Source organism: Dunckerocampus dactyliophorus, chromosome 4 (assembly GCF_027744805.1).
Source record: "Dunckerocampus dactyliophorus isolate RoL2022-P2 chromosome 4, RoL_Ddac_1.1, whole genome shotgun sequence".
In the NCBI taxonomy this organism is placed as follows: Eukaryota; Metazoa; Chordata; class Actinopteri; order Syngnathiformes; family Syngnathidae; genus Dunckerocampus; species Dunckerocampus dactyliophorus.
Window position 1 is genome coordinate 1,540,448 of NC_072822.1, and position 27,985 is coordinate 1,568,432.

Sequence of the window (27,985 nt, forward strand, 5' to 3'; positions counted from 1 at the left end):
ACTTTATTTCCTTATGAAAATATTATATACACTGTAACTTTTGTTAAAAATGTACAACTTTTTTACGTCTCATATTGCGACTTTATTCTCATTACGTTGCGTTTCTTGCAACTTTTTACTGGAAACTTCACAACTTTTTTTTTTTTTTAAGTACGACTTTATTTCCTTATAAAATATTAAATATAACTTTATTCTCAGAGATTTTGTTTAAAAGATACTTTTTTTTACCCATCCGCCTGCGACTTTATTCTCATTACGTTACGACTTTTCTCATAACTTTACGACTTTTTTTCCCCAAAGAGTACGACTTTCCTACTAAAACACTACATTCTATAGGTTATGACTTTATTCTCAGAACTTTTGTTGAAAATATACAACTTTTTTTAACTTCATACTGCGACTTTATTCTCATTCCGTTACGTCTTTTTTTCCACTCAAAACTTTACAAATTTTTTCAAAGAGTACGACTTTATTTCCTTATAAAATATATATATGATATATATAACTTTATTCTTAGAACTTTTGTTGAAAATATCCAACTTTTTTACTTCTCATATTGCGACTTTATTTTCATTACCTTATTGTTTTTTCCTGTAACTTTTTCCTCGTAACTTTACAACTTTTTTTTTTTTAATACGACTTTATTTCCTTATAAAATATTAAATATGTATAACTTTATTCCCAGAGCTTTTGTTGAAAATATCCAACTTTTTTGCCTCCCAGGCTGCGACTTTGTCATTACGTTGCGTCTTTTTCCCTCATAGCTTTACGACTTTATTTCCAAATAAAATAGATTATATTGGTTATAACTTTATTCTCAGAACTTTTGTTGAAAATATACAACTTTTTTTTACCTCTCATAGCGCAGCTTCATTCTCATTACATTGTGTCTTTTTTCTCATAACCTCACAACTATTCTCAGACTTTATTTCCTTATGAAATATTATACATGTATATTATAACGTCATTCTTAGGTTTGTTGAAAATATACAACCTTTTTTACCTTTAGTGTGACTTCATTGTCATACTTTTAAGACTTTTTTGACAACATACAACTTTACGACTATTCTCAAAAAAGACAACTTTTTGAGTCCTTATTTTACAATTTTTATTCTCAAAATTCTCATAACTTTATGACTTTTCTCAAACAGTACCAATATTAATAATTATCGTTTGACTTGATGCATTATTTGTGTGCATGCAGTTATGCTCTTCCTCATTTCCTTCACAAAATGTGTTAAATTCCTCTAAAATGCACTTTGGACACGTAATTATGTGTATTCATGTTGGGGAATGAAAATATATATATAAATAAAAAACACAGTAACAGTCTGGAGATTGGGAAGGTCTGGGTTGGATTCTCCCTTGGGCATTTCTGTGTGGAGTTTGTATGTTCTCCCCGTGTGTGGGGGGGTTTTCTCCGGGTACTCCGGCTTCCTCCCACATTCCAAAAACATGCAGGTGAGGTTAATTGGCGACTCTAAATTGTCCATAGGTATGAATGTGAGTGTTTGTCTATATGTGCCCTGCCATTGGCTGGACACCAGTCCAGGGTGTACCCCGCCTGTCGCCCGAAGTCAGCTGGGATAGGCTCCAGCAAGTGGTATAGAAAATGGATGGAATAATATAAATAATAAAAGTGTTTATATATATATATATATATATATATATATATATATATATATATATATATATATATATATATATATATATATATATATATAGTGTAAAAATATTTAAAATAAATACAAATATAAATGACTTAAGTGTAAAAAAATTAAATAAAACAAAAAACGTAAAAAAAAACTAAATAAAGACAAAAAGTTACCTAAATAAAAGTGCAAAAAATAATGACAAATAAATACAAAAGACTTCAGTGTCAAAAATAATTCTAATAAATACAAATAAAAATGACTAAAATAAAAGTAAAATAAAAATGACTGAAATAAAGTTTTAAAATCAATAAAGATTAATAAAAAATAACTATAAAAACATTTTTTTGCCTAAATACCTGAAATAAGTTGTTTTAAAAAGGACCCACAGCGAAAATGCTAGTCAAAGATTCTCTACTTATATGACATGAATGCTGTGCTATTTTCAAGGACCGGCCACAAAAATGCTAGTCAAAGATCCTCTCAGTGACATGAGCACTTTGCTATTTTTAAGATCCTCTACATGACAGGAGCGCTCTGCTGCTGTGTGGGATCTGCTGCAAAAACATGACTAATATGTTTTATATTCGTCTTTACAAGGACGGGTGCAACATGTGACATAAGGTTTGTGTGTGTGTGTGTCGGGGGGGGGGGGCATAGTGGTGAACGAGCTATTTTTAGCCAGTGTTGCCATGTGTGAGGGATGATGGGGAAAATCAAATATCATCTTAATCTCATTCACATCCTCTTCCACCGGAGACCAATTGAATGGCTCGGATTCACGCAGGACACCTGTTGCTAGGCAGAAATCCAAATCCATACACTGACATCTTTCTTTTTTTTCTTTTTTAATTTTCCAAACTCCAGAGACGCCCACTAATGAAATCTCATGAAACCACTTTTTTGCTTGTGGACACCGTTGCTGAAAAGCGTTCAGGTATGTTCCCAAATTGTCATGTCACGCAAAGGAGCACAAGAGCAATACAAGCTACCCCAGTTGGTATGGCATCATCACTATACGCCCACGTGAGGGCAGCAGAGAACAAGTGACCGTGCGATTGCGCCAATCAGCACTACTGTCATCACTAATACCACTGACACCAACAACGTAACTCTCATCATTTGTTAAGTGCGTGAGTCTTCTTTCCTTCTCATAACTGCAGATGAACGAACACGTACGAGGGAGGTGAAATCGGCTTCATTCATTTTCTAAAGTGGTCCTTTTGACCTTTACTAGGTTGCAGAGAATTTCATCTCCAAAAATGAACGGTGACCCCGAGACGTGATCTCCAGAGGACGAAATGACATTTTCCGGTGGACGGAAAGAGTGGAATTTGAGGGCGGGCCCACATGAAGGTAAGAAGACACCTTCATATTCCTAAACTTTTCTGAACACATGGCTTGCAGCTGTGAAGATAAGACAGGATGCTTTCGCAGTAGCTTGACGTCCTTGTCACGAGAGTTGCGGACTCTGTGGCGAAAATCCACGAAATGGAAAAAATAAAATATTTAAGATAAAATAGATAAATTACGATAAAAAAGTTATAATTATTATTATATAATTATCATTATAATTATTATTATAATTATTAATCTGAGACAAAAATACATAATTATGAGATGAAAAGCCATAACTGAGATAGGAAAGTCATAATTATGAGATAAAGTCATAATCATGAGAGAAAAAAAGAAACAATTACAAAAACATAATTATGACATAAAAATTACGAGATAAAGTCATGAGATGAAAGGTTGAAATGATGACATCAAGTAACATGTCATAAGTATGAGATAAAAAGTCACATTTATGGAATACGCGAAAGTTGAAATTATGAGATAAAAAATTTAAATTGTGAGATAAAGTCATAACTTATGAGACAGGAATGTCAGAATTATGAGAGAAGTCATAATTATGACATAAGTCAAAATTACGAGATAAAAGTGCTAATTATGAGATAAAAAAAGACATCATTATGAGATAAAATGTCTCAATTATGAGATCAAACATGAGTACGAGATAAAAAGTCATAACTGAGATAGGAAAGTCATAATTATGACATAAAAAAGTCATAATTATGAGATAGTCATGAGATAAAAGGTTGAAATAATGAGATACAGTAACATGTCATAAGTGAGATAAAGTCTTATTTATGAAATAGTTAAGTCATAATTGTGAGATAAAAAGTCACGACAACGAGATAGGAAAGTCATAATTGGGAGATAAAAAGTTGAAATGATGCAGAGTGCCATGCATGTGACCAAGGCGCCAGTGAGAGGCGCATGCGCAGCACTCATCATTAGGACTTTGTATCTCACAATTTCAACCTTTTATTTCGTGATGACGACTTATCATTGGGATATTGTATTCCATATATTCCACAGTGCCGTGGATATGGAAATGTGACATTGATTAGACGTACCTTTCCTGGCTCCATTCGGTCCGTCAGCGAGGCGGCCTTTGAATTCCCGTCGGAGCTTCTTGCACGTCATGAATTTGCCTTCTTTTGTATTCATGAAGATTGGAGGGTCTTGGTGCTGCATGACGCTGAACACTGAAATCTATCACAAGATCAGGGAAATCAAGGTGAAAATACGCATGGGATTAAAGTAAACTTGTTGTCATGTCATGAGCATTAAAATCATCATTTTACAAGAATAACGTCAGAATATTCAGAGACTTTTTACATTTTTTGAGAGGATAAATATGTGATATTCCGAGCATTAACATGGATAGTCGGTAATCCACTTTGGGAAAAGCTCATGACCACCATAGGTGAGGGTGTCGGCCGGTAAAGTGGGAGCTTTGCCTTCCGGCTCAGCTGTCTCTTCACTGCGATGGTCCGATGCAAACACTGTCTGCCGGGGAATCTTTCATTTATTTGAGAAATTAAATGACAAGAAAGCGTTGACAGTCTGCTACCCACTTTTTTTTTTTTTTTTTTTTTTGGGGGGGGTCGTAATAAGTATACATTTTACTGCAATAAAGTTGTGATAAAATAATTTAAGAATAAAGCTATATTATTCTGAGAAAAAATAATAAAGTTAGGAGAAAAAAGTAAGACTATTTCTACGTAATGTTAGTGAGGCACTGTCACAATCCTTTCACATGCACGGGGTCATGGGAGGCCCAGGTATCAGTTGGGAGAAAAACACACGGACAAAACAAAAAAATGCTCGATTGCTTCCAACACGGCTCATTTAGTACAATAAATCATCCCCCCCCTCCCGGAACAAGGGAAATTAAACCCGTCAAATGTCGCCAAAGAACGCAAGGCACGGCAATGCATTAAATATTATATATTAAATATTTGCTCACACTTATAAATGACAAAGTCCCTAAGACCTGCCTTCTACTTTGAATATAGAAAATGCATATAGACTTTCTTTATGAGCATTTATGTACATTGTACATGTATATCGGCGGGCACGCACGTTAGAACTAGTAAGCTCTTAAACGACTATACTAAATACTAATGATTACTATTTCACATTCAGCTTCAAAGTTGGTAGGTAATCTAAGTAGTTGATGTCATTCACAATTAATTCAATGTGGCAATAAAGATAATGACACGTGATAGTTGTGTACATAAGTAATTCATGTCCGTCAAAATATCTACGCAGCGTTCATTAGACACACACTTCATGTAATCACGTCCAGTTAGCATTTGCTGGCAAACGTTCCCCACGCACAAGACATGAAAATGATGACGCCAAAGGCCGTGCAGCCGCAGTCAAGATAACATATTAAAAAGCTTTCAGCAAATCTTTTTGTTTTTACATTTTAAATACAAATGAGAAGAAAGAAACAAAGTGGACAACATAATCTGCCGATTTCCATTACACTTTTTTTTTAAAAACATGACTTAAAATAAGCACACGTGTCCAGCGTATTATGCAGAAATGTCGTGGATGGATGCATGCTTACCCTGGGTGAAGCTGAAGCTGCAGTAGAGATGTCTCCAACGTGTGATACCTCAAGTAGTTGCTTGAGTCCCGCACAGGAAGCGTCTTTGTTTTTCCCCCTTTTTTTTTTGTAAATGACACTTTGCGTGGCGACATGAGGGTTGGTGTGCAGCTCCAGCTCGCCCCCTACTGGCCGGGATCGTGTGCACACCTTTCCCCTTCTCTACAGCCAATAAACAAAAGAAACTCCCGTGGCCAACATAAAAGCTTTTTATTAACTATTTGAAGCAACATTTGAGAAGTTAACCACTGTACAGTAAGACTACTCACCCTTTGAAGGTTGCATAACGGACAGGGAGCAGGGTGTTCACAAGGCAATACTGTCACCTGGTGGCCTTTTATAGCTATTGCTTGAGTAGTGTGTACTACGTGTCTGGTTCTGTGGTTGTCATCACACATTTTCCCCCTCTTTGACACCACTGCAGCCCTACTATGGTGGCTGGAAAAAGCAATTGTGGCGGTTTTCACTGTACTATTGTGAAATAAAAATCAGTTTTGTTGTAAAAATACTCACAGCTGCACCGCTGCAAATAGTTTTGAGAATGGTTGTCTTATAAAACACATCGCTTACATCGGATCTCACTGGCAGGTGTACCCAATGTTGTGGTCAGGCCTCCTCCTCCTCCCTCAAAAGTTGGACAAACATTTTGTCCTGGAGCGCCTCGTTCTCCCTGTACACGTACATCGGCGCACCGTCGGTGGAGCTCGTCTGTTCAGTGTCGCTCTCTTTCTCCTCTTCGGCGGCCAGCAGGTCACTGTACGAGGCCACGCAGGGGTCGTGCTCCTGGAGGGACGGCGGGTATTGCAGCGACGCCGTCTCGATGCGCACGGAGCGCCTCACTGGTGTGAAGAAGAGCACCTTCTGGCCGTTCACTCGCTTGGCCTCCCTCTGCTGGCTGGAAGGGGTGCTGCAGGAGGAAGGAAGTTTTCACATGTGTCCAAAATCCAGCCTTGATGCTGGAGTTCAGACATTTGAATATTTAGACCAGGGGTGCCCAAATTGCGGCTAGCGGGCCATTTGCGGCCAAGGAAATGTAAAAAAAACAACCAAAAAAGCAGCAACAATGGAAAAAACAGTTGTAATTTTTTGAGAATAAAGTCAAAATATTAAGAAAAAAGTCATAATCGAATGAAGAACAAAAGTCACAATTTTACAAGAATAAACTGGTATTATTATGGAAAAAATGTCATTTTTGCAGTTTTTCGCCTGCATTTCTTAGCATATCTCTGTGCGTTGGTTTGCAAAATAGTGGCCCTTGCATCCTTTCCATGGGGCCCCCAATGGAAAAAGTTTGGACACCCCTGATTTAGATGGTTTATTTCTGTTTTGGTATACTAATTATGAGAGGTTTTATACATGATAGCAACATTAAAAAGTCCCTTGTGAATAATATGGGACTCACCCAGGAGTGGCTGTGATCTTGTACTTCACGGTAGACGAGCGTCCTTTCTCGCCGTGGATGAGGGCTCTGACAGGTTTCGGGGGAGTCACCATCGTGTTGCTGTCGTTGTTACTCTCAGCAGAGCTTTCCACTTGGTTTGGAGTTTGGCACCCTTCTTTGCCGTCACCCTCACAGGCTGTGGAACCAAAACAATTTATGATAAAAACTTGAGGCGACAATCAAACATTGAGGAGAGAGAGGAGGCTGCGGGCTGCCACGTCCAAAAGCTAATGCAAGCGTGTTTAGCTTTGTCCTTTCTTGCCGTGTATCCTCAAAACGTTACGATAAATCCGCTCCGTGCCCAGTGAGCGACCAGCAGTGATTTACATGAGTTGGTACAAATAGTACTATTTGTACTAAGTCATGTAAATCACTGTGTTTGCCAATGGAAAAACACCGCTAGTGAGTGCCAAGCCAAGTAGGTGCCGCTATTTGCAGAAGCAGGGAAAATGAATTGTAGCTGGTGTAATATTAAAGTGGTCTGCGATACCTCGGCTCTCCTCCTTCTTCTTCAGGATGTCAAACACCACCGTGCGTAGCTCGTCCACAGGCTGGAGTGGGGAAACAAAGACAAGTACAAAAAAACCCCAAAACAAACCACGCACGCTTTTTCAATGCGCTTAGTGACAACGACCGCCGCCGGTTTCATCAAATGAGGACCTCTTACCTCCAGCACTACACCTACGGCCTCCTCAAACATGGGTAGGACGTCCAGGTTGCCCTCTTGCTCCATCAGGCGGGCCTTGCAGATCCAGAACTTGGCAAACTTCTGGGACACGGGCGGCAGCCGAGAGAGGACCTCCCTCACCTGCTGGCCTCGACAGCCCTGCGGGCGCAGAGACAAGTTGGGCTGCGATGATATGACCCTGCATTCTCTAGTAGCAACTAAGCCACAGTTAGCTAATATGTACAGTCGTCCCTCCTTTATTGCGGCAAATTGGTTCCAGACCCCACCACGACAAGTGAATTTCCACAAAGTAGGATTCAATATTAATAAACTGAATATTTTTGCAGTTATTAGAAACCCTGTTTATGATGTTTTAAATACGGGTTTTAACATTAGAGCCCTGTACATATGAAATAACACCCCTATTGTCACTTTTACACTCCTATTATTCTTTGTTGACGTCACACCGCGCAGGCAACAGACGGCCGCCACAAAGCAGGCTACCGAGCTAACTAGTTAGCCTCTCCAATTTACTTATTCTAAACGTAATAAAGCGTTTCAAACGGAGTGGGGAAGAAGGACAAAGAAGCCAAAACATACCACCTCCACAGGGAATGAGAAGAGGAACCCCCCCCCCCCACTCAATCTCAGCCACGGCATGCCGGCTGAGCTGTGCTGTCTCAGTGGCCAGTCTCCATGCAGTGTGAAAGTAATGTCATCTAATGTCATGTCTCATAACATGACTGAAGCCTCGTGACCACAATACTACATAGAACTTGTCTTTCAATATTTTTGGACTAATAATAGGCCATAGTGCCCTGCAATGGGCAGACACTAATGAGGATAATTTATGAACTCATTCAATAGCAAAGACATATTTATAGGTTTTTATAAAGCCGAACGCCCAATCCCAACAAAGTATTTATACTTTCTTTTTGGGTGAGAGGCAAAAAGAGGTGATGACGCAACTCCCCACTCATGCGTGTTACTTTCAGAGCAGTTTTAAGCCATCAAAACAGCCACGAGGTGGTAGAAGTGCATTTGATAAGTGTTCGGCAGGGATCGTCGATGGAAAAATCACATGACAGGAAAGAGGAAGCGAGGGAGCATGGAGGAGCGTAGCGTGCAGAAGGTTACGCATTGTAGGGAAATTTTAACGCATACACACGTATGGTTCAGTTCCAAAGCTGAAAATTTGAAATAGTTCATGGTAAATAAATAGCTATTTTGATGTAAAACAACCCCTTTTTTGTGTTGTTTATGTTGGTGTAGTTGTTTGGATATTTGAGCTGTCACAAAAGCATAAAATAATTAGTTTCAAAGTGAAAGTTATGCTTGAAATGTATCTTTTCAAAAAGCTGGTTTTCTCCCTTTTCTAGTCAGGAACTGATATTTTCCTGAAGCTTACCTATGCTCTACTGCTGACTACTAAAAAACAGAAAAAGGTAGGAACAAATGTTTTTTTTCCTGATGAAAGACTAGAGTCTAGAGCAGGGTTTTTTTCTTGTGAGAGCTACTTTTAGAAAATGAAAATGTCCATGAGCTACTCATTTTTGTAGAAATGATTTTCATACCTTATTTCAACCCAAACAAATCAAATATGCTTGTTTCACCAAAACACTCACAAAATGCTGGTATCCACAACTCACATTTTATGTTTCACAATACTGTGTCACGAGGGCACTGTGTTGGTGACCCCTGGTCTAGAGACTAGAGCGGCTGGAGCCACCTGGCGTGGCCCAGCAAGGTGCACTGTATTCGGGCACATGGAGGAGTCTGGCGGCGCTGGCGTTTCTGGTGGCTGCTAAGGTTTTTTTGTGTGCTAGATGTTTTTTTCCCCCCTCATCACAGGTGCATTGGCCCCTGTGCAAGCGGGTGAGGCGTAGGATTAAATAAGCTTCCTTTTGGACATGTAGAACTGTGAAGTGTACTGTGGGATGTACTCAGGTGTAACTTGCATGCATGTTCAAAATGAATGAAACCATTACTACATATTTGGTCCAACTTCCTGCCTCTTAAAGTGAATGACGTTGCGACAGGCCGTTAACGTCACAGGCAGGAGAAAAAAGGAGCGCTTGATTTGCTTACCTGCACAGTACGGGTAATCTCGCCTAATTGGAGTGTTGTTTTTTGTAGTCGGTTATCTGAGCCATTTTTAATGACGTCAATTCCCTGATATCGGTCTGATAGTTATCGTGCTTTTGTCCCCACGTCAACCAGGACCATTGTGGGGGGGGGGACCATTGTGCGCCAGTAACAATAAGGAAAAGGGAGAGATGAGAGCCAACACCACGTCTGCGTGTGTACCTCAGCAAGCATCTTAATGCAGTCGGACAGGGATCTTTCCACGGCGTAGATAAAGGAGCGAGCGTCGTCCTCCGCCTTCAAGGTGGACCAGAAAGGTTGGGGCAAGGCCGCAGGACGCCTGGCCGGAGGCTTCACCGGCATAGGAGGCCGCTTGTAGGAAATACCCCTGGCTTCCCGCCATGCCTGCAGTTTCCTCCTAGACGCCACAGAGACACAGGTCACATGATAATGTATATTCATGCACTCAAGCTTGGACAGTTTGGAGTTGGGAAAACATGCAGAAAAAAATGGAGATATGTTCAAAACACTTGCCAAATAATTGCACACTGTGTTGTTGATGTTGACTTCAGCTATTTGATTTTGTTTAGGCTTTGGTTTGAGCAGTAAAGGAGGACATTTTTCAGGCCAAAGTGCACAACCAATTCCAAATGTAAAGGAATTTAACAAAACAAACCTAATAACTAACATAAAGATTTGTCTCATTATACTGTATCGCATTTTTAATAGCCTTTAAAAAAAATTCCATGCATCATGACACCTAACCCCCACCCCATGATTCTAATTTTTTGCAATGAGTCATCCCAGATGTCAAAGAATGTTTGTGGGAGACTGTTCAAGAAAGTAGTGTGGTTATTTAGGCAATCCCGTACGTGTTTTCGCCAAACTTTCAGTCAAAGACAAATCACTGGGGTTCAAGTTACAGCCGCTGGGGGTCAATACCCCCTTTCTCACTCCAGATGGATTGGACTGACGTACTACACCACCAACACTTCTGTCAATACGCAAGCTTTTTCCTTCCACCCGGTCAATGCACAATACTGTAGACAGTACTTTAGAGTAGTCAGTGCACAGCTTGTATGGCAGTACAGATTTAGTGTCCACTGAAAATGAGTCAACACAGCCATCACCGGCTAAACAGCTCACAGCACAAGCGAGCAGCACGATATGCGTGTCGTGCCTGCAGTCAAGCATGGTGGTGGTAGCGCCACGGTCCGGGGATGCACGAGTGCTTCCGGCACTGGGGGAGCGGTGGTTCATTGATGGTAAGATGAATCCCAACATGTATTGTACACATCATGCCCAAACTGTGCCCTTGGTGTAAATATTTAGTGTTATCTTTCATAGCCTTAATCCTCCTGGGCATGGAACTGACCAGAGCCACACAGGTTGGGACTGGAATCCTCTTCCAATCACAGGTGAAGGTGGTGGATGCTCTCCTCCACCTTCCTACCAACCTTCTGCTTGAGGATGCCTCGCGGGTGCTGGATTGGGTTCAGGTGTGGAGGAGGCGTGCTGGGCCGTTCCATCACCTTCACCTTTCCTCAGCAAGGTACTTGATCATCTTGGAGGTGTGCTTGGGCTCATGACACTGCCATGCCGCTCAGTTTCCCGTGTCAAAATGTGGCGGTACATGTTGGAATCTTCCCCTTCAATGCACCGTAGCTCTCCCAGTGCCGACAGCACTCGTGCAGCCCCACAGCGTGACGCTGCCACCACCACGCTTGACTGTAGTCCATTTAGACAAAAATGGCTGTGTTGACTCATTGTCAGTGGATAGCTAATGTACACTCCAAACCGTGCTGCACACTGACTACTCTAAGGTACATCCAAGGTTGTTTTCTAAAGTATTGTCCCTTGCCAGGACATACTATCACGTACTGACCTTGTCAGATACAGTACTTGTTCTTTCTGTACTTACATTCTCTCTTCTTGCTCAGCAGTCGCCTTCTTTTCCACAGTTTGGGGCTTTGGTGCTTTCGTAGCAGGAGGCGGCTTCGGCTGACTGATGGCGTTGGCCTTCCCTGGTGGCGCAGGGTTTGTTCTCTTTGGATCGGTCTTAAATGAGGCGTCTTCTTTTGCCGTCTCTTTGCCCGTCTTGGGTTTCGCTGCCTGTGCCGCAGCTGGAAGCGCTCTGCCGGCCATCTTGGCGACGAATCCACTCGCCGCCACCCCTCCGTGGGCTTTGGAGCGCTGGCTCATCAGCCTCTCCTGGGGCTCGGGCCTCTGCTTTGCCGGCTGACCGGGTGGTTTGTGCAGCGCCGTGCGCGACGAGGTGGTGGTGAATGCTGATTTCAGCTTTAGAGAAGACGGTTGCGACTGTTTGGCTAGGTTGGCTTTGGGGCGAGACTTGTCGGCCACCCAACAAGAGACAGCTGGTCTCTGGCGGACTGGGATTTTCTTCACCTGAGCCGCGGAGGGGGCTTTGGAGACGGGGCGGGAAGATGAGACGCCAGATCGCGAAGGAGCAGCGCTGGGATTGGCTATGTGAGTGGGGACTTTGGGTGGGATCATTGCGGGTATGAGGCCCGTCCTGGTTTTGACCATGGGCCCTAGACTCATCCTGACGGTGTAAGTCTTTATCGGGAAAGAACCGGCTGTATTTGATGCAGCCCGAAATGTGCTGCTGGAGTTTTTTGGAAGTGGAAAGTGGACATTGGATGATGCTTTCCCTGCGGGCGGTATCCTGACTTTGGTCTGCTTGGTGGGAAGACCGTCTGCTTTCAGGCTGGACTTGGAGGAAACGCCGTACGTCGCCTTGAAAGATGGCTTTTCGGTGAGCGTCGACCGAAGACTAAGCAAACCTCCTGCTTTCTGCGGGCCAGTCCGGATGCTGCTTTGGGGATTCTCTTTGTTTGGAGCAAAGAATGTTTTTCTGGAAGGTTTTTGGTTGGCGAGAGGAGCCAAAGGTTGAGAGTTTTTGTCCTTCTGTCTACAACTGATGGTGGGAGTTTTATTTTCTTTGCCCTTGAGGAGCTGCAAAGACAAGAAAGGAATGAAATGCCTCTGGGCACCCACACATCCTTCGCTCCACTAATGTGAGAACACCATTAACAAACACCTGGAGTGCAGATGGTCGCAAAGTCTGAGGCTTCCCGGCCGGACCGTCACAGAGGTTTGGCCTGTGGAGTAAAATGCATTCAATCAAACATTCAAATGAGAGCAGAGCAGAAACCTGCTTACAATCAGTGTCCACTGAGCAGGGCAGATTTGCTTTTAGTCTTTTCCAGACTGATTGACATCCCACCTTTGGGGCCTTCATACATGAACTACAGTGTTTGCCCCTTCTTGATTTCTTCTTTTGTGAATGTTTGTCACACTTAATGTTTCAGATCATCAAACAAATTCAAATATTAGTCAATGACAACACAACTGAACACAAAACACCCCCCCGTTAAAACATAACTTAACTCAGATTAATTGAGACCTACCAGTGTGGAAAAGGTTTTCTATAGCTCTGGGGCTCCAGCCAACCACAGTGAGAGCGATTATCCACAAATGGCCAAAACATAGAACAGTGGTGAACCTTCCCAGGAGTGGCCAGCCAACCAAAATGACCCCAAGAGCGACTCATCCGAGAAGTCACAATAGACCCCACAACAACATCTAAAGAACATAAGTTCAGTGTTCATGACTCCACCATAAGAAAGACACTGGGCAAAAACGGCCTGCATGGCAGAGTTCCAAGACCAAAACCACTGCTGAACTAAAACAACATTAAGGCTGGTCTCAATTTTTCCAGAAAACATCTTGATGATCATCAAGACCTTTGGGAAAATACTCTGTGGTCTGACGAGACCAAAGTTGGACTTTTTGGAAGGTGTGTGTCCCATTACATCTGGTGTAAAAGTAACGCCGCATTTCAGAAAAAAACATCATAGCAACAATAAAATATGGCGGTGGTAGTGTGATGGTCTTCAGGACCTGGAAGACTTGCTGTGATAAATGGAAGCATGAATTGTGCTGAAGGAGAATGTCCGGCCATCTGTTGGTGACCTCAAGCTGAAAGCAACTTGGGTTGTGCAGCAGGACAATGATCCAAAACACACCAGCAAGTCCACCTCTGAATGGATGAAGACTTTGGAGTGGCCTAGTCCAAGTCCTGACCTGAATCCTATTGAGATGCTGTGGCATGACCTTAAAAAATGTGGCTGAATGACAACAATTCTGCAAAATTCCTCCACAGCGCTGTAAGAGACTCATTGCAAGTTGTGGCAAACGCTTGATTGCAGTTGTTGCTACTAAGGGGGCTCAACCACTTATTAGCTTTAGGGGGCAATCACTTTTTCACACAGGGGCATGTAGCTTTGGATGTTTTTTCTCCCTTAATAATAAAAAGTTTCATTTAAAAACTGCATTTTGTGTTCAGTTGTGTTGTCATTGGTCATCATGCAGATGGTTGACGTCTTACTTGGATGCGGCCAGTTTTGACTTTCCTTTCATGGTCAAGTATTCCATCATCTTCTGCTTGCGCAGCTCTGTGACAAAAACAAAAACAAAAAAATTATCCCTGCACTGCCACCAACAACTGGCACAAAACAGCAAAACAACCATTTCAAGTGCTCCTGATGTTAAAAGGGGCCTATATCCTGCTCTTTTACAATGATATTGGATGTCTGTGAGGCACTATGGTAACTTGAATAAAATACTCCATCAATCTCAAGTCGTGTACAGGGTAAGTCTGCATTCTTCTCCTCTTGGTTGACATGCTCGCATTCAGAAGCCTCAAGCGTTTACCGTGCTTTTTTAGGCATTTATAATGGAAATAGCTGGTGTATAATTTGAAAACGGCAACATATGGAAAACTGTCCATTAATGGTTGAAATAACCCAAAGGTTGGTAGCACTGAGGATGCTTTCTGTAAAGTCGTAATTTGTACTAGCTTGAGCAGGTTGTCGTTGATGGCTAAGGGAATATTAAGCCCACAATATCGGAGCAGTAAAAGGCGAATGTTCATGCTAGGAGTTGAACATTGGACACATTGTGAGTTTTTTTTCTAAGGAAGTTTATTTAGCTTTTACTCACATTGTGAGTAAAAGCTAAATAAACTACTAGACTGGGTGTCCGTCTTCCTGGCTAGCATAACAGCTAACATAACTAACGTTAGTGCAGGGAGTAATCCTAGCTAGCTAGCTAGCTAGCATCTGGCGCAAACTTATCGTAACGTTACTTAATTTAAACAAAAAATATTTCAAACCTTTTCTGCTTTTCACGGGCGCCGCAGGATCTTCTTCGTCCATTTTCTGTTAATTTATTTACTCCGATTTAACCAAAACTTGGTGCTTACGATGTCTTGTTTCAGCTAAGCTATCTTGAAAATAATTGGGCTGGAGTGCAGTTTTAAAAGTGCCGGGTCCTGACGCCGTGCTCCTCTCTGATTGGACAGTTTCGAATTTGAGAACGTGTACGCATGCGCAAGAAACCGACCGATGATTGGACGAGAGCGTTTGCATTCCAATCGCAGTCTGGGTTGTCCTCATTGACTTTCCTCGGCACTTGATATGAATCATCGCCGATTTCATGCGAAGGCCACTTTCAGAGCTGAGGAAAAGTGGATGTAGTAGGAGTGATCGTGATGAATGGCACGCAGCTGCCCTTCACGTTCAACCCAAGCGATCATGGTTCCACCACAAGTTGTAAGTGTAGCGCTTGAATGAATAAATTAAAGCTGGTTTGTGCTATGCTTAAAAATGGTGCGGGGGTGGGGATTCTGATTAAAAGTATTAGCAAAATTCACAATTTTGTGTTTATTTTACCAATTTCTTACCATATTTATTTGGAGGACTGACCGTTCAATAAAAAAAAAAAACGCCAGCTGAAATCACAAATCACAGTTTTATTGCACATGGCTGACACAATATTAAAGCAATTGCCAGAACATATACATATATATATATACACATGTTGTTGAAATTTATTTTAAATACATAAATAAATAAATACCTTAATAAATACATGTATAAATATATTAAATGCATGTCCTGTCATCAGTGCTACAAATAAGCGGTCCACAAACGTATCCATATGTGCTTTCACATCTTTTGGTCCATTTCCATTAAAATTTCTCGTCTTCTCCCCCTATGATGAAGTTAATTTTCTTCGGTAATCGAAACCAACAAGTACAAGACCATCTAGAAAAGCTGTATAATAGTGTTGACGCAACTGCAGATCGTAAACGCCATACCCTTAACGTGGCAGCTGTTAGCATGTCATCAAACTCATGCGCAAGCATCACATCTTTTCACGGTGTGAAGGAGGATCATTTGCTCGGGATTTTCTCTAAACAGTCATACGTCTTCAATAACTATTCAATGCATAACTATTCAAGTTATGAAGAAATGATTTTTTTGTTTAATTCCGATAAGAAAGTCGTTTCAGTTACTCCGACTTCGATCCTCTTCCGGTTTACTTTCTTCGTTCCATTCCTGAACGATCTCACGTGACTCGTGATGCGTTTCAACGCGCTCGGACTCTTTACCGTTTGAACAGGAAATGTACCAAAAAGGGGGAGGAAAACCTTCTCAAAGCAGTTAACAATCCAGAAAAAGCTAATTAAAAAGCAAGAGGGTGAAAAGCACTTATGAGCACCGTGTTTGCGTCTTTAACTCTGCCTTTGGATGTTGAAGTTTATGTAGCGGTTGGCGGTCCGCTGGCACATTTCCACAGGCAGGTTGTCCTCTTCTGCTGTGCTGATGAACCAGTTGGGGAAGCGTGCCGACATGAGGGTGCTGTTGCTCACCCCCGAGTCCCGCTTATAGAAGAGGAAACGCACGCTCTCGCTCTCTGAGTCGATCCTCGTCAGACTGCTTCCGTCCTCCAGCGACTGAGCGGTGGTGGCGACAAGAAAGATGTCGTTAAAAAATACTTTAAAAATAAACGATAATAACAAAGGAAAGAATTGTAGGTTTACCTCCAAGTGCAGAGTTGGCGTGTCACCATCCTGGTGGCAGGACAGGTAGAGATTCGTGCCCTTGATGCCCAGGGCCACCGGTCGGGCCTCCGTGTTGGGGGACGGGTGCACGTAGGTGGACATGTTCAGGTGCACTGCAAGGACAAGAGAGGACACATTGGGACACGTGCACCAACAACCAATTGGGTACTTTGTTGAGGAAGCAATATTGCATGTCGTCTTAAGAATGGCGAGCAGCGTGGACGTGTGGACGCACCTTTGCGGTGGCTGCTTCCTCCCTGCAGCGTGACGGCGTGCAGCTCCCTGCTGTCTTGGACCAGCACCAAACTCTTCTTCTGGCTGTCGCTCACGCTGCACTGGTACTCGCCCGTCCTGGTGAACTGGTCTCCTGGAGCCGGCAGACCCTCGGGCATGTTTATCACTGAGGGAAAGACAAAGCAGAGCGTCAGGTGTGTCCACTGTGAAGGACACCCAAGCACAAACATGGACTTGCAACCACTTCCACCTCCGAGACACCGGGTGGCGACAAACTCCCAAGTACGTTGAATAATCACTCTCAATGAGTCCGTGAGCTTTGTTTGCTTCGATAAAGTAACTTGCAATACGACGATATTGTCACAATATTTTGCAGTCAATATCATGATACAGTTACGTGATCATCGACATATTCGACGATATCAAAGTAAGCGAAAGACAAACTCGGGCATACAGATACCATACCAGTAAAATCGATTACTTTACCGTAACCGTTTGTCCAAGAAATTTGTGTGTTTGTTTTCACCATCCTTCTTTTCCAAACTTTTAATCTTACTTTGAATCATTGCGTCTTATACTCGGGTCAACACAGTAACCGCACCATATTGATACAACAGCGATGTGATACTCAGCGTATTGGACGATATTCAAGTAAGACAAAGACTAACCCAAGCGTACAAACATAAAATGAATTAGCGTACTGACCCGAATGTAAGACGACCCGTTTCATTTTTTATCAGAGACACTAATTTATCTTTTCTTGTTTGCTAACATGATTAAGTCTTTAGCCTTGATCAATATAAGACGACCAATTTTTTGAGACTTTTTTGCAAGGGAATTTTTTTTTGTCTTATATTCAAGTCGACACGGCAACCTTACTACCACAACACAACCATTATCCGTGTAAGAGTAGGACTAACTCAAGCATACAAATATAAATTCAATCATGATCGCGTTGAGCCGAATATAAGACAACTAAAAAAAAACAAATGTTTTTCGTGTTTGCTTTCATGATGGTGTCTCTACACCAGTCAATGCAAAACAATACGACTTTTTCCGGACTTTACTTTTACAAAAAGAATTCCGTCTTATATTCAAGTCAACAGGGGAACAATACTATCACGATACAAGCTTTATGCAAAAGTTGACGTATTGGACGCTGGCTGGGTAAGAAAAGGACACTTTCAAGCATGCATACGCATATTCAATTCATTACCGTGCTGACCCCAATATAAGACGACGCCTTTTCATGTTTGCTTTTATGATCATGTCTTTAGAGCACTCAATACAAAAACATCAGGCTTTTTCAGACTTTTGTTTTGGGGGGAAAAAATATACCGTCTTATATCGTGGTCAACATGGTAACCATATTAGACCAATGCAGCAACTACGGTGTACAAAAGTCACCACACTGGACAATATCTTTGTAAGAAGAGGACAATCTCAAGCATGCGTGTACCGTATATGTATTCAATTAATTACCCTATTGACCCAAATATAAGACACCTGCTTAAAAAAACATTTAAAAAATCAAAGAGAAGACTGCTCCTTTTTCATGATGATGTTTCTAGACCACTCAACTGACAAGACCATCTGTTTTTTTCAGACTTTTTATCGGGGGGAACACCGTCTTGTATTCGGGTCAACATGGAACCCACACTATGACGATACAACAGTTCCGCAATAGTCAACAATATTGTATGATATCTTAGAAAAGGAGCGACTCAAGCATCCAAATGTAAGCGCCATTCATTACTGTATCGACCCGTATATAAGACGACCGCTCTTTTGGAATCAATAGAAATTGTAATTATAAATAAATATCAATTCTACACTCATTTCATATCAAAGTCTCGTTAGTCTTGACAAAAAAGCGGCATGTCCAATTTGTTGACGTACTCATTTTCTGTGTATTTTCGGGAGTAGAAAAGAAGGGTTTGACTAAAAATGCTCCGCAGTGTTGACGGAGCATCGATGAAAGTCCGACAAAAGCGGACATCATTTTGCCCACATTACTCATTGGCCCCCGGACGTCTTGTGCACAGAACATGACTTCACTGGTATCGACGCCGGAGGTCGGCGTGTGGAAACAGTATCGTGCGAGGAACGATACCGTGGACAGGGACCGGCGGCAAGACGTACCTTCAACAATGTCCTCCATCATGATGTTGAGGAGGTTCTCCTCCGTGAATTCGGTGCTCAGCGCCGTCCTGGCGCGGTTGCCCTTTAACCTCTCCATGGCGACCACCAGGTTGACCACGCGCCTCAAGGTCAGGGGGTGGCGGGAAATCTCCAGGTGCAGCCCGGCGGGCAGCGTGCCGCATCTCATCGTCTCGGCGTCCATCTTTGTTTTTGTCAGAGAAGATCTGCTTTCTGCCTGCGTGTCGACACCCGCCTGCTTTTATACGCCACCCGTACCCGCCCTGCAGGGGATTCCCCCCGCCCCCCTGGCCGCACACACGCAGGAGGTGAGGCAAGACTGTGCACGAGGTCGTTGATGGGATGACGACACGCGGCAGGAAGTCCGTCTCAGCTGGAATTTGCCGTGAGGAGAAACACCGTTGATCTTTCTCTTCGCTGCCGTCGCTTTTTATGTTGGCTCTGAAATACGCCGTTAAAAACGTCCACATGCCGTCTCACAGCAGGGGCGTCCAAAGCGCGGCCCGGGGGCCATTTGCGGCCCGGTCTAAAAATGTCATTTAGTGAGGAAACTTCAAAAAACAACAACAACAGCAGAAGCAAAAATGGAAAAAACAAATAAACGTCCAAATATTAAGAAAAGATTTGTAATCTAGCGAGGAAAACAAAGCCATCATTTCACCAGAATGACAGCGTGAAGCTGAAATATTAAAAATGTTATTATTTTTTAATCAAGTGAAAAACAATGACTAAAGTTGTCATTTTGAAAAACTGCATCACATGGGAATAAAGTCCAACTATTAGGAGAAGAAAATGCACAAGAACAAAGGTGGAATAATTGGAAAATGACACAAAAAAAACAAAAACAACATTTTTACCAGCGTGAGAGACAAAAATAGTTTTCTAATGAGAAAAAAAGTTGCAATTTTATGAGAATAAACTTGTGAAATGAAGAAAAATCCCATTTTAGTAGCAATGTTGAAAAAAGAAAAAGTGCGTTGTTGTTTGAAAAGACACGGAGGGAAGCTGCAGGACGACATGAAAAATAAAGAAGAAACGGGAAAACGCAGCTGGAATTCTGGGGGAATAAATCATTGATATCACTTTGGTATTTGATGGTGAGCACCGTGATATCATTTTGGTATTTGATGGTGAGCAACGTGATATCATTTTGGTATTTGATGATGAGCACCGTGATATCATTTTGGTATTTGATGGTGAGCAGCGTGATATCATTTTGGTATTTGATGATGAGCAGCGTGATATCATTTGGGTATTTGATGGTGAGCAACGTGATATCATTTGGGTATTTGATGGTGAGCACCGTGATATCATTTTGGTATTTGATGGTGAGCAGCGTGATATCATTTTGGTATTTGATGGTGAGCAGCGTGATATCATTTTGGTATTTGATGGTGAGCAGCGTGATGGTGAGCAGCGTGATATCATTTGGGTATTTGATGGTGAGCAGCGTGATATCATTTGGGTATTTGATGGTGAGCAGTGTGATATCATTTTGGTATTTGATGGTGAGCAGCGTGATATCATTTGGGTATTTGATGGTGAGCAGCGTGATATCATTTTGGTATTTGATGGTGAGCAGCGTGATATCATTTGGGTATTTGATGGTGAGCAGCGTGATATCATTTGGGTATTTGATGGTGAGCAGCGTGATATCATTTGGGTATTTGATGGTGAGCAGCGTGATATCATTTGGGTACTTGATGGTGAGCAGCGTGATATCATTTGGGTATCTGATGGTGAGCAGCGTGATATCATTTGGGTATTTGATGGTGAGCAGTGTGATATCATTTGGGTATTTGATGGTGAGCAGCGTGATATCATTTGGGTATTTGATGGTGAGCAGCGTGATATCATTTGGGTATTTGATGGTGAGCAGCGTGATATCATTTTGGTATTTGATGGTGAGCAGCGTGATGGTGAGCAGCGTGATATCATTTGGGTATTTGATGGTGAGCAGCGTGATATCATTTGGGTATTTGATGGTGAGCAGTGTGATATCATTTGGGTATTTGATGGTGAGCAGCGTGATATCATTTTGGTATTTGATGGTGAGCAGCGTGATATCATTTGGGTATTTGATGGTGAGCAGCGTGATATCATTTGGGTATTTGATGGTGAGCAGCGTGATATCATTTGGGTATTTGATGGTGAGCAGCGTGATATCATTTGGGTATTTGATGGTGAGCAGCGTGATATCATTTGGGTATTTGATGGTGAGCAGCGTGATATCATTTGGGTATTTGATGGTGAGCAGCGTGATATCATTTGGGTATTTGATGGTGAGCAGCGTGATATCATTTGGGTATTTGATGGTGAGCAGCGTGATATCATTTGGGTATTTGATGGTGAGCAGCGTGATATCATTTGGGTACTTGATGGTGAGCAGCGTGATATCATTTGGGTATTTGATGGTGAGCAGCGTGATATCATTTGGGTATTTGATGGTGAGCAGCGTGATATCATTTTGGTATTTGATGGTGAGCAGCGTGATGGTGAGCAGCGTGATATCATTTGGGTATTTGATGGTGAGCAGCGTGATATCATTTGGGTATTTGATGGTGAGCAGCGTGATATCATTTGGGTATTTGATGGTGAGCAGCGTGATATCATTTTGGTATTTGATGGTGAGCAGCGTGATGGTGAGCAGCGTGATATCATTTGGGTATTTGATGGTGAGCAGCGTGATATCATTTGGGTATTTGATGGTGAGCAGCGTGATATCATTTGGGTATTTGATGGTGAGCAGCGTGATATCATTTGGGTATTTGATGGTGAGCAGCGTGATATCATTTGGGTATTTGATGGTGAGCAGCGTGATATCATTTGGGTATTTGATGGTGAGCAGCGTGATATCATTTGGGTATTTGATGGTGAGCAGCGTGATATCATTTGGGTATTTGATGGTGAGCAGCGTGATATCATTTGGGTATTTGATGGTGAGCAGTATTTCCAGTACAATTACACACGCTTTCAACACTTTATGACGTATTTGCCAAAATCCAACCAGAATACACAAGATGAAATTGGCCCAAACTCGTAAAATGCCACTTTTGGCAAGTCTCAGTATGCGTGGATTATTTATGGTATTATTTTTAAATTTTAGAATTAGGATTATTAGCACTGTTATTATCGAAACATATGATTTAGTGAAAAAAACAAGCCCAACGGTGCCTTTGGCAAGTCCACATGTCGTATGTGTGCCGACTTATGATATTATTTGTGTGTAAAAATCTTGAAAAAACATAAAAATACACACAGATACATAAACAGATAGACGGGGGTATATGGAAGGTGTGAAAAAATGTTGCCCCCCCCCCCTTCCGGATTTCTTCTTTTTTTGCGTGCTTGTCACACTTCAATGTTTCAGACCATCAAGCAAATGTAAACATTAGTCAATCACAACGCAAGTCAACACAAAATGCACTTTTTAAATGAAACCTTTGATGGCCCTGTGGGAAAAAGTGAAAAGAAAAAGAACATCATAGCAACAGTAAAATATGGTGGTGGAAGTGTGATGGTCTTCAGGACCTGGAAGACTTGCTGTGATAAATGGAAGCATGAATTGTGCTGAAGGAGAATGTCCGGCCATCTGTTGGTGACCTCAAGCTGAAAGCAACTTGGGTTCTGCAGCAGGACAATGATCCAAAACACACCAGCAAGTCCACCTCTGAATGGCTGAAGACTTTGGAGTGGCCTAGTCCAAGTCCTGACCTGAATCCTATTGAGATGCTGTGGCGTGACCTTAACAGTTGTGTTGTGATTGACTAATATTTCCATTTGTTTTTCTGATCTGAAACATCGAAGTGTGACAAACAAGCACGAAAAGAAGAACTTAAAAAGACATTTCCACAGCATTTGATCCACAGGCACCGATTCTCCGGATGTCTTCAAATAAACCAGATTTCAAACATTTTGTGTACATTTCAAAGTTTTCTGATGGCCACAGTTTAACCCTGGAAATGTTTTCAAAGTGAAACATCCTGGAGGTTCCCGCCTAGCATAAATAGCATTGAATGAATCCGCCACTTCCTCATAGCAGGAGCGGAGTTTTGCTTTGATGTCAGTCAAAGTTCTGTCTTACCTCACAGGACGTGTTTGATTGCGCGGCGTTGCGTAACAGCGGCCGTGTTTGCGATTTCATCACATCCCTGGTTTGCCAGCGTGCACGCATCACCTGCAAGCAGGAAGTGGTGACTCGTGGCTTTTTTCCTGCAACGGGAAGACTTTTATTGACTCGGCTCCACGTTTCACGATGCTTTTCGTTCAATAGCGACACAAGATACCAGAACCCCAGCTATTTTTTGTAATGGTTCACACAAACTCTAACGTAGTTGTTCACTGATCCAAAAGGTGGTGGTTCACCGTCGCAGAATTCTAGTCCAATTGTTGTTGCATCTTCTGAGGCGGTCAGTCAAACAAGCTATGCATGCTAACCAATTCCATGTTAGCATTGTCAATTACGCTCGTTAGCATCTTAGCATTTAAGCCATTTTCATAGGTATACACTTGATGAAGACTAGGCACTAGCAGGCTAGGTTTTAGCATGCCAACAGTTCGCATGTTAATTTCTAACATGCTAACATTAGCATGTTTGCTCTTTTATTTTTTTCAAAGAAACATACTTACATAGACTCTTAGTGTTTTCATGTTTAATGTTGGCATGTTAACATTAGCATGTTAGCCTTTTGGCTATTTTCAAAAGGGATAAACTTACATAGACGATAGTGTTTTCATGTTCAGTGTTAGCATGCTAACAGTTATCATGTTGGCATTGCTACTATGTTGAGGTTAGCATTTAAACATACACGTCTTTACATAAAGACACTTGACACTATCAAAACAGGTGTTAACGTGCTCACAGTTAGCATGCTAGCCGCAGCATTTCAGTCTGGCGTCGGCTCGTCAGGGTTTGGGCGTGGGATTCGACAGCGAGTGCGGCATTGCAGTTCGGCGCCAGCATTCACACGCAATTTCTCCCGAAATGGCACATTTGTAGTTTGGATAATGTTTCGCACGAGACGGGTGCCAAGGTTTAATGCAGTTGTTCGCCATCATGCCAGACGGAATTATCTGTTCACCCTCACAGAATTCCAGCGTGGCGTGTTGTTTAAAGGCTACACGAGCAAGAACGCCATCTATTTTTGGTGATGGGGTCACACATCACGGAAGGAAGAGGAGCTTTAATGTAGTTGTTCACTGTCACGCCTTACAAAAACAGCTGCAGTCGAACGTAGCTGTGATCGTTTGGCGTCGTGTTCCAAAGTTACACAAGCGAGGAGCCGACTGGTGTCTGCTGCTGATGGCTGCCGAGTCTGCTTTTTTTTTTATTGTTATCGCTCGTTCGTGTCTCAACTGGTCGGGTCTAGAAAATTCCCGGTGATGCAACACTCCCGCAGCGAAGGAAGGAGTTTCACTTCCTGCCCTGCGAGTCGCCCTACGCACGTCCCGCCCTAACAAGCCCAGTCGTTATCTTCTTTTATGGTGACAGCGCCCCCTCCCTTCCCGTCCACACCACGTGAATTCCTTCCACGACGCCACGCGACGACGCCCGCTCGTAAAAAGTCAAGACCAATAAACCTCCTGTTTGACTGACACATGGCCACAGACGTTCTTTCCTGCGCTCGCTAAAATGGCCGACTACAAAAATACTAAAAAAGCCTTGAATCGGATCTGAAGTCAATGTTTCTTGAACTTTGAACTTTTACCGAGTGGGAAAAGTGGTGTATTTCATCTGCAGCACCATGTCGTGTTCACCCTGAATGTAAGACGCTAATTATCCCCTCTCAAAACAAAGCAAAACAGTAAAATGATGGCTTTTTTGTAGCAATATTATAAACCAGAAACATTTCAGCAGAAATTTGTAACGGGTCTGCCTGTTCCTTACCTCTGGCCCGCCGTTAGCATCCAGCGCTGTAGCGTGATCGTACGGCTTTTTGCTCCCTCAAAAAACAAACAAACTAAAGCCTGTAAAATGATGTCCTTTTTGTGGTGACGTTATCAACTGGAACAATTTCTGCTGAAAGTCGGAACGAGCCTGCCTGTTGCTTACCTCTGGCCCGGCGTTGCTTTCTTGCAGGTTGCTAGCAAAAGGTGCTATAACGTCACTGGATGACTTTTTGCCCCCTCCAAAAATACCTGAGTAAAATTACGTCTTTTTTTGGTAATAATATTATAAATTAGAAACATTTACGCTGAAATTTGTAACGGGTCTGCGTAACGCTTACCTCTGGCCCGGCGTTGTAACCTTGCTGGGTGCTAGCATCCGGAGACATAACGTGATCGTATGGCTTTTTGCCCCCTCAAAAAAAATCAGTAAAATGATGGCTTATTTGTAGTAATATTATAAATGAGAAAAATGCCCACAGAAATTTGGAAAGGCCCCGCCTGTCGCTCAACTCCGGCACTCGCGGGTTGCTAGCGTCTGGCGCTATAACGTGTTAGCTATAACGTGTTGGGGTTCTTCGCCCAAGTCGCCCCGAACGAACTGCGTGAGAACGAGACAGAAGAATGGCAAGGATAGGATCACGGTGGGCTGCTGCACTTTGCTTTGCAGGCCCACATTTGGACCTTTTTCCCGCCACATTAAGCCCAAAAGCAAAGAAAAGCAGCACTCGCGTTTCGTCGTAGAGAAATAGACCTCCAATTTATTCAGAACAACATTCATCATCATCAAGAAATTATAAAACACTATTTACACCTTTCCTGGGGGGTTTGTCTTTAGACGGGAACGTCGGGAACGAAGGAGAATTCCCGCTGCCGCATCAGAAACGACCGCCGCCGCCGCGACGAACAAAAACAACAAGAAAAAAACTAGAAGACAGTCGCTGACAAACGATCATCATCAACAGTGTTGGTTGTTGTTGTTGTTGTTTTGAGGTACAAAAACATCACAGGCACTCACAACAAAACCCCCGAAAAGTCCCATTTTGATTCCATTCATTCAGAGCAGGCCTCAAAATTACAGACAGTGAAGGCAACACAATGATGATTACTAAGGGAACAAAAAAGTTTTGTTTTAAAGAGTGATGAAATCCTGGAGAGTATTTTTATTTCTTGATTGCAACATCAAAACGTTGGCATTTTTGTGGCTTTTTTTGTCTTTTTCGGGTGCGGTAAAGAGGAACACTGCTTTCCTTTCCTTTGTTCATCAAGTGCAAAAAAGTCGTAGTATTACCTTTGTCCCGCCCCCCCCACATGCCCAAGGCCAAAGGGCACATAAAAAAAGTTGTACATTTAGGAGAATAAAGTCGTAGATTTACGACTTTATTCTCCTAAATGTATAAAAACGTGTTTTAATTGCGAGAATAAAGTGGTCATATTACGCTTCAGAGGGAAATTATGCTTCAGGCAAGCTTCTGTTTACAAGGTGGCAGCAAAACAGAGCAGTTAGATTAGCATGGCTAGCTAGCCCTTCTCACGTCCGCCTTCCTCGCCCCGCCCCCTGCACATGCCCAAGGCCAAAGGTCACATAAGTCCCCCCCTTTCATAGCTGTCTCAGGCCATGCCTGTTACGACAGAGTATTAAAATAATCTGCGATTTCGAGAACAAAGTAAATTTATGACAATAAAGTCGTAAATGTACGAGAAAAAAGGTGGAACTTTATGTTCCAGGCATGGCCTGAGACAGCCGTGACAAAGGGGGGACAATGTGACCTTTGGCCTCGGGCGTGTGGGGGGGCGGGGCGAGGAAGGCGGACGTGAGAAGGGCTAGCTAGCCATGCTAATCTAACTGCTGTGTTTTGCTGCCACCTTGTAAATGGAAGCTTGCCTGAAGCAAGAGGACAGTTTCCTTGTTTCCTTCCTTCCTCTATTTTCACCCAAAATACGACCACTTTATTCTTTTTTCTTGTACATTTACGACTTTATTCTCGAAATCTGAGATTTTGAAATTTGTGTGGTTTTTACGTGGCCCTAATACTCCCACCCGTTAGCAGCGCCTGCTGAAAGGTTTGGAAGGCAGCTTCCGGGTGCGCCGCGTGAGACCTGCAATACCGAAACAGCCCAAATGAAACGACGTCGTCCTACGACTCTTTGGCAAAAAAACTAACTTTATGTCGCAGGCGTTGCCTGAGACAGCCATGAAAAGGGGGGGCTGTATTGTAAATGTACTGCAATGTAGCAACCGGTGTGCCCGTAGCAATATAGCAGTCATGTGAGCGCAAGGTCAGCCAGTTAGTGCGTACTTACTTAACAATATACTACGCCTGGATACCTCGGCTAAGTAGCATTTTACAGTCGTCCCTCGTTTATCGCTGTTCATTGGTAAAAGTAGGGATCACTATTAATAAACTGAATATTTTTGTAGCTGGAGCCTTGAAAACCTCTTCATAACCTTCTAAATATGTTTTTTTTAACATTAGAGCCCTCTAAACGTGAAATAACACCCCTATAGTCACTTTTACACGGCGATTACCCAAAATAGGAGATCTAACATGAGAAAATGAGACATAGAACACCCATTTATGACCTTCTAAATACGGTTTCTAACATCATTGGAGCCCTGAAGACATGAAGTAAGATCACTGTAGTGACCTTTACGCTCCGCGTATCCTAGTTTACGCCGTAATGTGTGGCCTACGGGATCACTGCATGGACGTAAGAGACGGCCGCCGCTTTAAGCACAGCATGCTACCGAGCTAACGAATTAGCCTCCAATTGATTCATGGTACATTTCCGAAAGTGTTTCCAACGGAGTGGGGAGGAAGGGCAAAGCAATCTTCCACACGGAATGGGAGGAGGGCGTGTCACGCCACGGCCGACTCCGTGCAGTGTGAAGCTAACGCCTCATCAGCGACCACTATGCTAGTACGACCTGTCCTTCAGTATGCTTTGAGTGGTAGCGGGCCAC

The 27,985-nt window shown here is 42.6% G+C and overlaps 2 protein-coding genes across 4 annotated transcripts; both read right to left on the minus strand.

Moving 5' to 3' along the window:
- Positions 1–3,847: 3,847 nt before the first annotated feature.
- On the minus strand, positions 3,848–15,142 carry ckap2l (cytoskeleton associated protein 2-like). 2 transcript variants are annotated; one of them, XR_008570151.1, is made up of 11 exons: positions 15,007–15,142; positions 14,221–14,287; positions 12,871–12,931; positions 11,731–12,785; positions 10,032–10,227; positions 7,725–7,883; positions 7,548–7,608; positions 7,019–7,193; positions 5,886–6,523; positions 5,578–5,778; positions 3,848–4,211 (listed from the first exon to the last, which is right to left on the minus strand). XR_008570151.1 is itself a non-coding variant. In XM_054774915.1 (9 exons), the coding sequence occupies exons 1-9, from the start codon at positions 15,047–15,049 to the stop codon at positions 6,223–6,225; spliced, it is 2,118 nt and encodes a 705-aa protein (XP_054630890.1). In that variant the 5' UTR covers positions 15,050–15,142; the 3' UTR covers positions 5,810–6,222. The 2 variants fall into 2 exon arrangements, 1 of the variants encoding a protein (XP_054630890.1); XM_054774915.1 differs by lacking the exons at positions 3,848–4,211; positions 5,578–5,778 and having other exon boundaries at positions 5,810–6,523.
- Positions 15,143–15,645: 503 nt separating this feature from the next.
- On the minus strand, positions 15,646–26,490 carry il1b (interleukin 1, beta). Of its 2 annotated transcripts, XM_054774554.1 has the most exons (5): positions 25,022–26,490; positions 19,117–19,660; positions 16,976–17,140; positions 16,720–16,853; positions 15,646–16,632 (listed from the first exon to the last, which is right to left on the minus strand). In XM_054774554.1, exons 2-5 carry the CDS (start codon positions 19,316–19,318, stop codon positions 16,411–16,413), a joined length of 723 nt encoding a protein of 240 aa, XP_054630529.1. In that variant the 5' UTR covers positions 19,319–19,660; positions 25,022–26,490; the 3' UTR covers positions 15,646–16,410. The 2 variants fall into 2 exon arrangements, with proteins under 2 accessions (XP_054630529.1, XP_054630528.1); XM_054774553.1 differs by lacking the exons at positions 19,117–19,660; positions 25,022–26,490 and having other exon boundaries at positions 16,976–18,182.
- Positions 26,491–27,985: the final 1,495 nt, after the last annotated feature.

Excerpts from the sequence above, each read along its gene's own strand:
- ckap2l (XM_054774915.1), bottom strand. The coding sequence starts at position 15,049 with ATGGACGAAGAAGATCCTGCGGCGCCCGTGAAAAGCAGAAAAG. Across the intron at positions 12,786-12,870 it reads TGCGACCATCTGCACTCCAG|CTCCTCAAGGGCAAAGAAAA; the intron begins GTGTTTGTTAAT and ends TTGTCTTTGCAG. Across the intron at positions 6,524-7,018 it reads AAGATCACAGCCACTCCTGG|CACCCCTTCCAGCCAGCAGA; the intron begins GTGAGTCCCATA and ends TTCCTCCTGCAG.
- il1b (XM_054774553.1), bottom strand. The coding sequence starts at position 17,360 with ATGATATTGACTGCAAAATATTGTGACAATATCGTCGTATTGCAAGTT. Across the intron at positions 16,854-16,975 it reads AGGAAGCAGCCACCGCAAAG|TGCACCTGAACATGTCCACC; the intron begins GTGCGTCCACAC and ends TTGTCCTTGCAG. Across the intron at positions 16,633-16,719 it reads CGCCAACTCTGCACTTGGAG|TCGCTGGAGGACGGAAGCAG; the intron begins GTAAACCTACAA and ends ACCACCGCTCAG.